Source organism: Agelaius tricolor, unplaced genomic scaffold (assembly GCF_023055355.1).
Source record: "Agelaius tricolor isolate 1412-34295 unplaced genomic scaffold, bAgeTri1.0.p SCAF_17, whole genome shotgun sequence".
NCBI lineage: Eukaryota > Metazoa > Chordata > Aves > Passeriformes > Icteridae > Agelaius > Agelaius tricolor.
Genome location: NW_027269277.1, coordinates 15,850,938 through 15,862,664, shown reverse-complemented (window position 1 = coordinate 15,862,664; position 11,727 = coordinate 15,850,938). Strand labels below are relative to the sequence as shown.

Here is an 11,727-nt window from a genome sequence, read left to right as displayed (position 1 = left end):
GTTATGGGAGGCTTTGCTAATTTGTCGGGGAAAAGCTCTTGCTGGGATATAAGCTCCTTTCTTGTTCTTTGTGCAAGATGGGTTTTAGCAGCTCCCCAGCAGCAGCCCCACCTCTCCCCTGCTGGCAGTGCACAGGCTTGGCTTTAAAGCTGCTCTGGCCGTGGTTTCTACGAGTGTGGTGGTGCCTGTGTGGCTTGAGGAAGGGGGAGCTCCCCTTCCCCTGCCTGCGTGGCCACGGTGGTGGCTTTGTGCCCAGACAAAGACCCGGGGGTTCCAAAGTGCCACAGCATCAGGAGATGCAACACATTGCCCAGGGGCTGTGCCTTGCCAGCTGGGTGCAGCTGATCTGCTGGAGGGCTGGTGAGCAGGTTTTTGGGTGCAGCTGGTGCTGTGCACAGGCAGGGTGGGGTTCAGGTTCTTTTGCACTCGCTGCCTGCCAGGGACAAAAGCTACGTCAGACTGCAGCATCCACAAAGGAGAAGCATGTGGAGAACAGGCAAGCAAAGGGGGAAGGTGAGCACAGCCAGAGAGCAAACACATGGTAAAACACTTGTCTGACTACTTGCATGAAGGCAAAAAGCTTTTCCTCCGTTCATTTTGAAACTGCATGGATGTTTTGGTTCTCGCTGGCTGTGCAGGAAAGATGAGCCTTTTCTCACTGGGGCTGGGCTGTGTGATGCAGGCTCTGCAGGGTGGGTTTGAAGGATGCTCATGGAGGCAGCCCTGCCTGGGGCTGCAGCACCAAATCAGAGCTGCTCTGGGAGCAGCCTGGCCTGGAGCTGTGCCTGCAGCCTCTCCTTCCCCCTCCAGGCACAGGAACGGGAGGCTGCTTCTCATCCAGACTCCTCTTGGAGGAGCAACCTGGCCTTAGATCTTGGCCTTTGCCTTTTCAGCGTTTGCCAACTCTTGGTGCTTCTTGAGTTCAGAGCCCGTGTTCTGGCAGGAGTGAGAAGGTGCCTCGGGGTTTGCGGCACAGGGCCACCTCCGGCCGTGACCTGCTGTCGCTGGATAGCACCGGTCGCTCCTGCCAAGAAGGCAGTCGTCTTGCTAAAGAACACAAAGCAAGTGTTCCCTCCGGATTGCTGGGGATTTTCTCTGCAAAATCTCCAATAAGCCCTGAGCAAAACCCAGAGGTTGGCAGGCCAGGAGGAGGTGGAGGTGAGAGCTGCTGCAGCACAGCTGCTACCCCTTGGTGCTCAGTAACAGGTTCCTGTTCGCCATGGCACCAAGATCTCTGCAGAAAGGTATTGCAAGCCTCATCTGCAGTCAGGATACTTTTTCTTTTGCCTCCTCCCCTTCCCCTCATTCTCTTCAGCAGCTACAGGACCTTCCTGGCCCTCTACCCCCTGTCTATCCTGGTGGCCAGCATACAAGTGCCCCCCAGACTGCCACTGTCCTTCCTGCTGGGATCAGGCTGCCTGCACTGCCCCTTGGCTTTTTTCCACCAAAGGTGTTTCTTCCACTTGCACACCAGCCCATCTGCATAGTTTGGGCTGCCCCCCAGGCTTGCTGCTGCCAAGCAAGAGCCTGTGAATATGGTCAGCTTCTTGTCCACCCATGCTGCTTCTTTAGTGACCAGACCTCCCCAGGAAGTGCTGTGGCCAGAGGCAGTGTAGACATGAGCTAACAGTGGCCAATCATCTCTCACAGGTGTGAGAAGGGGTGCTGGCTTTAGCCCAAAGCTTGCTTTATTCAAGTTCTGCTTCAGCAGTGGGAGCATCCCTGGACACACACATGGGGCCACAGCTGCCTCCCGTGCTGTGGGGCACCTGCTTCTGCCAAGGGGGGTTGAGGCTGGGACAGTGGCTTTGGAGCCATTTGGTCACATAGGGACCAGCCTTCTGCCCCTCACACTGGCAGCCAGGTGCATGTCGAGGCTGGGACAGCGGCTTTGGAGCCATTTTGTCACAAAGGGACCAGCCTGCTCCCCTCACACCTGGCACCCAGGTGCGTGTGCGCACGGGAGGGGCAGTGGGAGCCATGCCCGTGTGTGGGGGTAGCAGGAGCTGTGTCCACGCGTGTGGGGGGCTGTGTGGCCCCTGCTCCGTGTGTGCTGTGAGGGCTGTGTGGCCCCTGCTCCGTGTGTGCTGTGAGGGCTGTGTGGCCCCTGCTCCGTGTGTGCTGTGTGGCCCCTGTTCCGTGTGTGCTGTGAGGGCTGTGTGGCCCCTGCTCCGTGTATGCTGTGAGGGCTGTGTGGCCCCTGTCCCCGGTGAGCCCTCACTCGGCGTCTCCTCTCTCGCTGTCCCCTCCCCGCCCGTGTCCCTCGGGCCCCTCACGCTCGGTCCCGCTCGCGCCCCCGTCGCGCGCCACGGCGGGAGCGGCCGCCCCCTGGCGGGCCACGCGCTTCCCGGCGGGCGGGCAGCCAATGGGCGCGCGGGCTGGGCGGCGGCCGGGGTATAAAAGGCTCCGCCCCGCGCGGTGCGCGCTCCACACTCACCTGGACGCGCAAGGAGCGGGATCGGGCTCGGTACCGGCACCAACCGCACATCGCATCCAGCGCACACCGCGCCCTACAGCGCCGCAGGTACGGGCCGGGCCGCGCAGGGGGGGCTCCGCGCAGCGCTGCTGCCAGCAGGGACTCGCCGAGGCGCCCCGGGGCGGGGGCTGAGGGCGCGGCGGGTCCCGGGGGGCCATGGCTGCCTGCTGCGGGGAGGGCTCCCCGCCGTGTGCGGGCACCGGGGGCCGCCCCGCTCGGCTGCCCGGGCCCGGCGAGCGGCGCGGTGCCCGGGGCGGCGGCGCGCCCCGCCCTGCGCTATTGTCCGCGGCGGGGGCCGGGGGGGGGCCGGGGCCGCCTTTGTCTTCCCGTCCCCATCCTCGGCTGACTGCGGCGGGGGTCTCGCAGGCAAAATGTGCGACAAACCAGACCTGTCGGAGGTGGAGAAATTCGACAAGAAGAAGCTGAAGAAAACCAACACGGAGGAGAAGAACACGCTGCCCTCCAAGGAGAGTGAGTGCGAGGGGCTGGCGGGGCGGGAGGCACGACCGGCGGGGCAGAGCCCTCGGGGGCCGCTCTCACCGCCGGGGGGGCAGGGGCGGTTTGGGGCGGCGAGGCTCTGGCCCGGGGAAAGCCACGGGCAGAGGTGTGTGCAGCCCGGGGCAGCGGGCACGGGCACTCGGGGAGGGCTGTGGTGCCAAACTGACCCCTCAGGGCATCACTTTGCTGCGGACAGACGCAGACAGGTGCCCGACGTGCAGCCACGCACACGTGTGGCTTGTCATCTTCTAACTTGACTGTTCAACCACCCCACTTGGGATCAAACCACAAAACTGGCCACCAGGGCCTGAGTGAATCCTCTGAAACCTTCTTGAAACCTTCTCCAGTTCGTGCTCCCACAAAAAAAAAGGCACTAGAGACTAATGGGCCTCTATTCTCTTGCAGCTATTGAGCAGGAGAAGGAATGTGTGAAGTCTTCCTAGAGAGAGATTGCCTGGCAGGAAGAGCGACTACTCAATTATTTTGCTTTGAAATGAATCATGTGGGTTTTTTTAAATTTACATCACGTACATGTATAGAAAACAGCTGTATCACCTAACACACTGTCCCACTTTGCTGGCAGCTTTGGCAGGTGGGGGGACAAAGCGTCGTCCTCTCAGTCCATCAGTAGCCTGACCTGATGCCATCTCTGCTGCTTCAGCTGCCTCCTGTGACAGCACTGATCTTGCTCTTATGCAGTGGGGAGATGAGCAAGGGCTGTGGAGGCTTCTGGGCATGGACCCCTTCTGCCTGGTGGAGTGGGGAACCTTTCTGGCCTCACCTCCAGCCTGGGTCTGTCTTGCATATTCTTCACTGACAGTGTTCTGTAGCCTCACTCACAGTTTTTTTGTCTTCCTTGGGGGGAAAATGAGAAGTTTATTATAAAATAAAAAATTGTAATGATCTACCTATGGCTCATGGCTTCTTTCCTGACAAAGGTTCTGGCTGTGGTGTGGCTTGCCCTGTGGAGGGTGGGGAGGAGTGCCTGGTGCTGCAGCAGTGCTGGTTGTTCAGTGTTGCTCAGAGGGCAGTGTGGGATGGTTCCCTGCAGGGTGAATCCAGCTTGGTGCTTGCTTGGGGATCAGTTCCTGGGGGAACTGGGAGCATTGCTGGCATGATCATGGCCACTGTGCTCCACAACCTTGGTGGTTTCTTGGTGCATCTAAAAGCAGAGGCTAACCTGGGTCTTGCTGCCCATGTGAGGGCTGAGCCTTCTGCCTTGGAAAACTTGGTGTCCCCTGCCTAAAATCTTGTGGAGCTGGGCTGGTCCCTTGTCAGCGTGGCTGGAGGGGCTGGCCTGGGTCCTGCTGGTGTGGTGGCCAGGCCAGCTCTGCCCACCCAGTTCTTGGAGCACAGTTCTCCCATCACTGCATGGCACTGCCCTTCTGCTCCCCTTGAGCCAACCTCCACCCCTACCCCTGACTGAAGATGATTTTTGCAGCCCTGTAAGGATGGGTTTGAATGCAGTAAATCCCTTGGGTACTCTCTGGGCTGATCCCAGCCCTGCCTTGCAGGGGTGGAGATCCCTGGGTCCTGCAGTTGGCCACCAGCATGGTGTGGGTGAGCTCTGACAGTGCCTCCAGGTTTATGCTGAGGCTTCCTGGCTACTGCCAGGAGTTCCTCACCTCCACCTGGCCTGCAGGGTCACTGACCACACCAGCCCACTTACAGAGGAGGTGGAGGCAGACTAGCCAAAACCTGCCAGCTGACAGCTCTGGTCAGTGTTCCTAACGAGCCTGGTCAGCTGGGGACAAACACGGGGCTGTTGTGCCTGTCTGGACACGGTGCCTATCTATCTGCCTCCACCCACACTGCCTGCCAAGGACTGCAAATAACACTACCACTGCCTCCACCCCTTAAAAAGCAGAATTGAAAGAGCTGCAGGTAAGAGATTGGTGTTTGTGCGCTGTCGGGGCAGCGTGTGGGGGTTTTCCATGGGGTGAGGGCAGAGGCCAGCAATGCAGAGGCCCAGCTGGGGCTGCTGCTCTGTTGGGCTGAGCACTGGGAAGGATAACTGTGCCCCTTCAGCACCCTGATGTCCCCAGGACAGAACCCTATCCTGGACATGGGAATGTTTTCCCAGTGCCAACAGCCTGGGTGGTTTGTCAGGGTGACAATGTGTCCCTACTCAGGGGTGGTTTTTCTCATGGAGCAGAGGCAGGCAGGTAGAGCCAGCCTGAACCCTTTCCCCATCCCTGAGAGCCAGAGGCTGAGTTGAACCAAGTGAAGATTTGGGACAGAAACACAAAGTGGCAGGGCTGATCTACCCTCCTCAGTTCTGCTTTTGGGGATGGGGAGGTCTCAGTGGCTGCCCAGAGCACCTTGGCTGCTGCTGACACCGCCCTGGTGCCTCTCCCTGTGACATGCTGCAACGGGCCCCTCTGCAGGCATGGAAAAGCACCAGGGTACTTATCTCTCCCTGAGTCACATGGACGTCTGCAAGGCCACAGCAGGAGTGTCCCCTCCCTGGCACTGCTGTGCTTACAATAACTTCCCCCTCGCCCTGTGCTGTGCACACAGGCAGCAGAGCCTGCCAGGGGTGCTGGGCACCCCAGTCCCACAGAGCCAGCTGGTTTGCCAGCCAGGGCCAGGGCTGTGGGTTGCTCCACATGGCAGGGTGGCTGGTGCCAGGAGCTGGCAGTGCTCCAGCATTGACCCTGAGTCTGTGGAAGCAGCCCATGGCACCCCCATGAACCCTGGGGAGCCGTAGAGGTGTTGATGCATCTGGGTTTGGGTTGCTTTTTCATTGCAGCCAACCCCAGCATGTAGCATTACAGACTTAGACGTGGGGCTGTGCATGCTGGCACAGCCACGTCTGTGCCCCAAGGAAGTCACCCCAGGGGCTGGTAGTCCCAGCCTGGACCCAGGGACATCAGCTGGAGCTGGGAGCAGCTCCCCAGCAAACACACCTCTGTGTGTCTTATGGCCAACATCCTGTGTTCACCTAAAGTGAGTGCAGTCCAGGCACTTTTCCCAACCACATCCCTGGCAGAATGGTGCACAGAACACATTGCCTAAATGCCCTGTCCTCAAGAGGGTAAAGAGGACATTTGGCTATTTGGCTAACTGGTGTCCAAAATGTCCCTGTTGCCAGCAGAACGTGAGCCAGTAAGGGGAGAACCATTACGGAAAAGCCTTTACAGCAGCACTTTCCCTCCCTACCCCAGACCTTCACCTTTTCACCCTGGCACACATGGTCCCACAGCTGCCAATGCTGTGGGAGGCCAGGACACCTGCCAGACTGATGTCCCCTAGAAATGTGGTGGCTTGAGCAGCATGGACTGCCCCAGCAGGCACCCACACACAGAGGGTGACATCCCAGGAGCTGGGCCTTCCTGGCAGGGCTCTGTGACCCTTCCCTTGCTGGGCACCAGGTGAGTTCCTCGTGTCAGCCCCTCTTGGCAATGCCAGGAGAATATAATCCATGCCTCTCCCATCCAGGGCCCATCCTGCTGCTTTGGGGCAGTTTCCTCCCACGCTCCATGAGATGTGAGTGAGCTGTGGCCTCACTGCAGAGGAGGGAGGAGAAGGCTGAGTCACCATCAGGAGGAATTTGGGCAAATACCTGGTGACCAGCAGCATGAGGTGAATTCAGATCAGGGCTTGTGGCTGGGTGTCTGTCCCTGCCACTGCTCCATCCCCTCTGACTCCAGCAGGAGAGGATCTGGGCCAAAACACACATGTGGAGGATCACAACCCCATCTCTGGCAGGAGGTGCCTGAGTCAGCCTGTGCATTGCCCTGTACTGGGCTGCCCTGTGCCCCACGGCTCCCTGCCAGTCTGTGGCACCTTCCTCATGTCCCACAGCACCACACTGGTTTGTGGCACAACTCACCCCGGGCAAGGGAGGCTTTTGCACTCTGGCAGCCAGGGTTTTCCCTTTGTCACTTGCTGTCTGGCAGTTCCCAGAACTGCAGCAGAAAGTGATGAGTGCCAAGATCAGTCAGTGATCAAAGCCTAAGGCAGCTCCTGGATGGCAGGAAATTGCCAACCTCAACTTGAACTGCAGATGGGCCAAGCAAACCTCCTTTAGCAGGTATGTGTTTGGCACCAGAGCAAACAGGATAAGGTGAAGCCAGGCTGCACATACAGGTGAATGCTGCAGCTCCCCAAGGGGTGGATCCTGCCCACCCCACCTCCCTGTTCCCTGCATCCCTGGGGAAAACATGTCACCACCTCTGTGTCACTTGGGTTGGCCTTTTCCTGCCAGGTCTCTGCTGCCTGCACAGACACATTGCCAGGCACAGAGCTCAAACCTCCCCATGGTGGCTGAGCCTGAGAGGGGAACAAGGGGCAGCAAGCATGAGCTGCCAGGAGAAACCTCTGCTGGGACTGCTTGGGGAGGATCTGTGCATGGGGATAGTTAAAGAGGAAAGCATGTGGCTGTAAAAGAGCAAGGCAGAAGAGAAGGAGCAATAGTGGGGAAATGAAAGTGTTGTGTGGGCTAGTGACCACAGTCCTTTGGCAAAGGAGTTGAGAGTAGGCTACCATGGTGTGCGAGAGTTGTGTGTGATGGGGCACTCGGTGACAAGGCAAGGATGGACAGACAAGCTGTCCCCATCCTGTGGTGGGGAGGAGCTCTGTGCTGAAGAGCTCCTATGGCCATGGGGAGGGAAAGCCACTGTCCCTCGGCACCCACAAAGGCACCCACACAGCAAGCCAGAAACCCTTGGACACCTGTACTGGCAAACTGGTCTGTGGGCTGCACACACTCAGCACAACCCAACACCTTCCCCAGCAGCGCAGAAGTTATTGCTGCTCTTGAAATAATGCCCTGGAGGTCAGATTTACCAGCAGGAGCTTACTCATCCCCTGCCAAGGAGGGCTCAGCATGAGCAGTGATGAACGGGGAGCACGCAGAGCTTCCTGCTCAGGACCAGGCTGCGGCCAGCCCCTGGCTCTGGACAAAGCCGGCAGTTCACCAGCCGCACGCTGTCCCGCATTTGCCGGGGCCGGGGCGGCCCGAGGCGCAGGTGGCAGCAGCCGGGCCGCGTGCCTCGGCCGGGCGACAGGCGCTGCTGGCGCCGGGGATGCCGAGCCCTTCGGGGGCTCCTGACCGCGGCCGGAGCTCGGTGCTCGCTCCTGGCCCCCCCGGCGCATTCTGCAGATTCCCTCGGGCCGGAGGGGCCGTGCCGGGGCTGCGGCAGCGTGTGCTCCTGCGGGAACGCGGCTCCGGCGGCTGCGGCACCGCCCGCACTTGCGCCCCAGCCGGGCAGCTGACGGAGCAGAGGAGCGCTTTATTTTAGGAAGCAGCTGGCTCACACAGGAGACATTGTTTATCATCTTTCTCGCCTCTGGTGTTTTATTACAAAGGATTATGGCATGAAAAGCCATTTTGTTCCCCTGTTCGCAATGCATAGCCCCCTCTCCGTGATTTATTCCTCTCCACAGGCAACAGCTGGGGTATGGCATCCCAGGAAGTGGAGGGGGAAATAAGGTGGGGGCTCAAAGCCATGGCAGTGATGGCAGCAGGGATGCACCCAATGCCCAAGTCATGGCACAGCTGGCAGGAGTTTGCCAGGGGTGTCTGAGACTGCTCATGCACGTTCATGATGTGAGGGGTGGAAAATCAGAATCAAAGCCTTTCCACGGTGGGTAAGGAAATGTCACCTCACTCTGTCTGGCCAGGACAGAGATCAGTGTCCTCTGCCCAAGCCTGTGTGCCCCACAGGCACACAGTGCTGGTGGCATCCTGTGGCACCACAGCCCCAAACCTGCCTGGATGAACCTGCATGGGAATCTCCTGCTGCCCAGGGGGAAAGGAACCTGGGGCCAGGCTGGGCACAGCATGGTGCAGGGTATGAGCTCAGCACATGAGTGGGGTGCAGGGTACAAACCGAGGGTCAGCTTGGGAATATGATCCTTTGCCACTCCCCTCAGAATCACCTCCAGGCAGGGCAGAGGCACCTCCAGAGCCACAACAGGACCAGCTTCTCTCCATCCCTTTGTCCAGGCACTTTCCTTGCCAAGCAACAGCCAGGATACCCCTGTCCCCCTCCTCTGCCCCTGCTGTCCTGTGCCTTTCCTGTGGGTCCCAGAGCAGAGTCCATGGCAGCACAGGCTGAACTCCCTCCTGCCCAGCCTGGCAGACTCCTCTGTGGTTTTCCAGGAACCAGCTCCGGAGCCATGGGCAGCAGATATGCGTGTTGCAACAGATGCCTTGTGCTGTTTGCCAAAGGCCCATCCTGTCTGTGCACCTACATCAGGGTAGAACTATGTCTGGTGCTGCCTCCCATGGTGATACCTGCTCTGCCACCTTGTCATCTAATATGTCCCTAAAAACCAGCCAAGGGGTTCTTGGGAAGAGCAGGGGATGGGCGGGGAGGTGAGGGCAGTGATGTGTGCCTCAGCCAGTGCCAGGCCTGCGGTTGCACTGAAGCTGGGACAAGCCCCTGCCTGCAGTGTTGTGTCTGAGGCAGCGCTGCAGCCCAGGCATGTCCCCCTCCCTGCTGCCTCAGACCAGCTCATGAAAACAAGACAGGTCACTATTTTAGGGCAGGTTGAGTTGTGTAGGGTAGAGGGGGATGAATGATGCATCTTCCCCAGCTTTGCTCCACCTATGGAGCTCCTTCCTGGGGAGATAAATGGATGATGGGGTACCTGACAACTTGCTCAGAGCTGTAGGCTCAGGGCAAATGGGGGTTCCTAGGCTAGGGGTGGCAGGACTGCTCAGGGGGTTCCTGTGCTGGAAATTGTTTTGGAGCAGATGCCACGGGCTGGAGCTGCTGCTGGGTACACTCCTTGGAGAAGCAGCTGCAGAGCCGTGCACCGGGGCTGGAACAAAAGCAGAGGCCCAAGCCCCAGCTGCAGCACGGGACGTGTGATGAATTAATCGAGGCATGAGCTGGCAGCATTGTGTGACCACAGGCTGGCAGGGGGTCGAAGCTGGATCAGGGCTCCTCACCTTGGCACCAGCTTCCTGTTGTTCACCCTAACTCCCAGAGCTGGCAGTGAGAGCCAAGCAGCCACACATGTGCTGCAGCCTCTCTGGGCAGGGATGCAGCTGAGCAGGGCAGTAAAACCTCTCATGCTGAAGGAGCCCTGTGCCCTGCAGAGTCCCTGCCCCAGTGCAAGCCCCTGGCACTGCTCACTCAGCACATGGCTCCTGGGCCATGTCCCCATGTCCAGACAAATCCCCTGGTGCTCAGGACCCACAGGTGAGGTCCCCTCCTGGCCATGGAGCCAGGGCAGTGCTGCTCTCAGCGGGCTCCCACCAGCACAAGGTCATGCCCAGATAAGCCCGTTCCTTAACTTGTGCTAAGTGTGCTTTAGCCATAGTAGTTACTAAGTAGGCAGCTCCTGTTGGGCCACAGTGTTTGTTGGTTGCATTTCTTATCTCTTTACTTTGCTGGGCTTTGGGAACATGTTAGTACAAACCATGGCTCTGTGCTTTGCCCTGGCACTGATGGCCTTGCTCTGCTGGGGGAGCTGCCTTGTGGAGAGGATCAGGGAATACATCTCCCTCTTCTTACCCAGGACTGATGTGGGTGGTTTTGTTGTGCAGGCTCAAGAGGTCCCTGTTCACCCTTACATGGGCTGTTTAAAACTACTAATTAACAACTGGGGGTTTGTGGCAGCAATTTACAGTCTCTGCAGGTAGCTCCTCTCAAGTGTCAGGGCAAGATATCTATTCAGGGAAGACCTTGTGAACTACTCAGGAAAGTGGACCAGCACAGGTGAAGGCATCCAGCACCTGAGAGAATTAAGTAATGCTGGAGGTCATCTACAGTGATCTAGACAATGATGATGTCTTCAGAAATCCAGAGGGCGTTCAGTGCACACATGCTGTGTGGAGGAAGATTCAGAGTGCCTCAGTGTCATTCTGGCAGCTTGGCAGCAATGTATTATCCAGATATGAAAACATCAGCTTTAAAGAAAACACCTTATTGGCTCCAGAACTTTGATGAAATATCTGTCCCTCCTCATGCCTATAAGCCAGTGCTTGGCTGCCAGGGGCACCCCAAGAAGTCAGTCCCCTCCTGCCCCACTCAGAGGGAGAGTGAGCCCCAGATGCATGTGCTGTACTCTGTTTCGTCTTGCCTGAGCAGGGGAGGACAAGAGGCAGTGGGATGGTGAAGCCAGCTTTAAGCAGAAAGCCCATTTATGAGATGTGAGAGGCAAGAGAGCTGTTAAGAGGAGGAAATCCCAAGAAGGCTGCCAATATAATTGCTGAGAGACACAAGAATGCAACTGCCTTTCAGGGTAACCACTGTGAGTGCTTAAGCCCTACTTCCCTGAAAGCAGCTGGACATCACCTGCTGATGGGAAGTAGAGAATAAATGCTTTTGCTTTCCTTAGCTTCTGCATGCAGCTTTAGCTTTATTAACCTGCCTTTATCTTGACCCACAAGTTCTTTTCCATCTTACTTTCTCCCTGCCCTATCTGCTGAGGAAGGGAGTGCTAGAGCAGCTTGGTGGGTAACTGGTGTCCACCACAGATGCCAAACTGGTTGCTATCCAGCTCAGCAAGACAACCAGACTGCACAGCCACTGGGAGCCAAATCAGACGGGGCACATCCCTGCTCAGGTAGGTGAGTGACTCCACCAGCTGCCAGCACCCACAGATTACCCTGGAGGTACCCAGGGGCCCCTTGAGCACAAGCACGGTCAGCTGGGGTCATGGCCATGTGGCATCTTTGGCTGAGCTGCAGGGATGTGCTGCCCTCCCTAAACCCTGCAGGCAGCTTCCCCTGAGGATTAGGTGTCTGACAGGGGTGGTGCAGGAAGGCAGAGCATGGCACAGTGCTGCAGCAG

The 11,727-nt window shown here is 58.4% G+C and overlaps 1 protein-coding gene across 1 annotated transcript; it reads left to right on the top strand.

Annotated features, from left to right (window-relative positions):
- The first annotated feature begins 2,365 nt into the window (after nucleotides 1-2,365).
- Nucleotides 2,366-3,881, top strand: LOC139597387 (thymosin beta-15A homolog). The gene is made up of 3 exons (XM_071442692.1): nucleotides 2,366-2,524; nucleotides 2,843-2,947; nucleotides 3,380-3,881. The coding sequence occupies exons 2-3, from the start codon at nucleotides 2,848-2,850 to the stop codon at nucleotides 3,415-3,417; spliced, it is 138 nt and encodes a 45-aa protein (XP_071298793.1). The 5' UTR covers nucleotides 2,366-2,524; nucleotides 2,843-2,847; the 3' UTR covers nucleotides 3,418-3,881.
- The last annotated feature ends 7,846 nt before the right edge of the window (nucleotides 3,882-11,727 follow it).

What these genes read in the sequence shown, in the direction of transcription:
- LOC139597387 (XM_071442692.1), top strand. Translation starts at nt 2,848, where the DNA reads ATGTGCGACAAACCAGACCTGTCGGAGGTGGAGAAATTCGACAAGAAG. An exon ending in CACGCTGCCCTCCAAGGAGA is followed by an intron (nt 2,948 to 3,379) that starts GTGAGTGCGAGG and finishes ATTCTCTTGCAG; the next exon opens with CTATTGAGCAGGAGAAGGAA.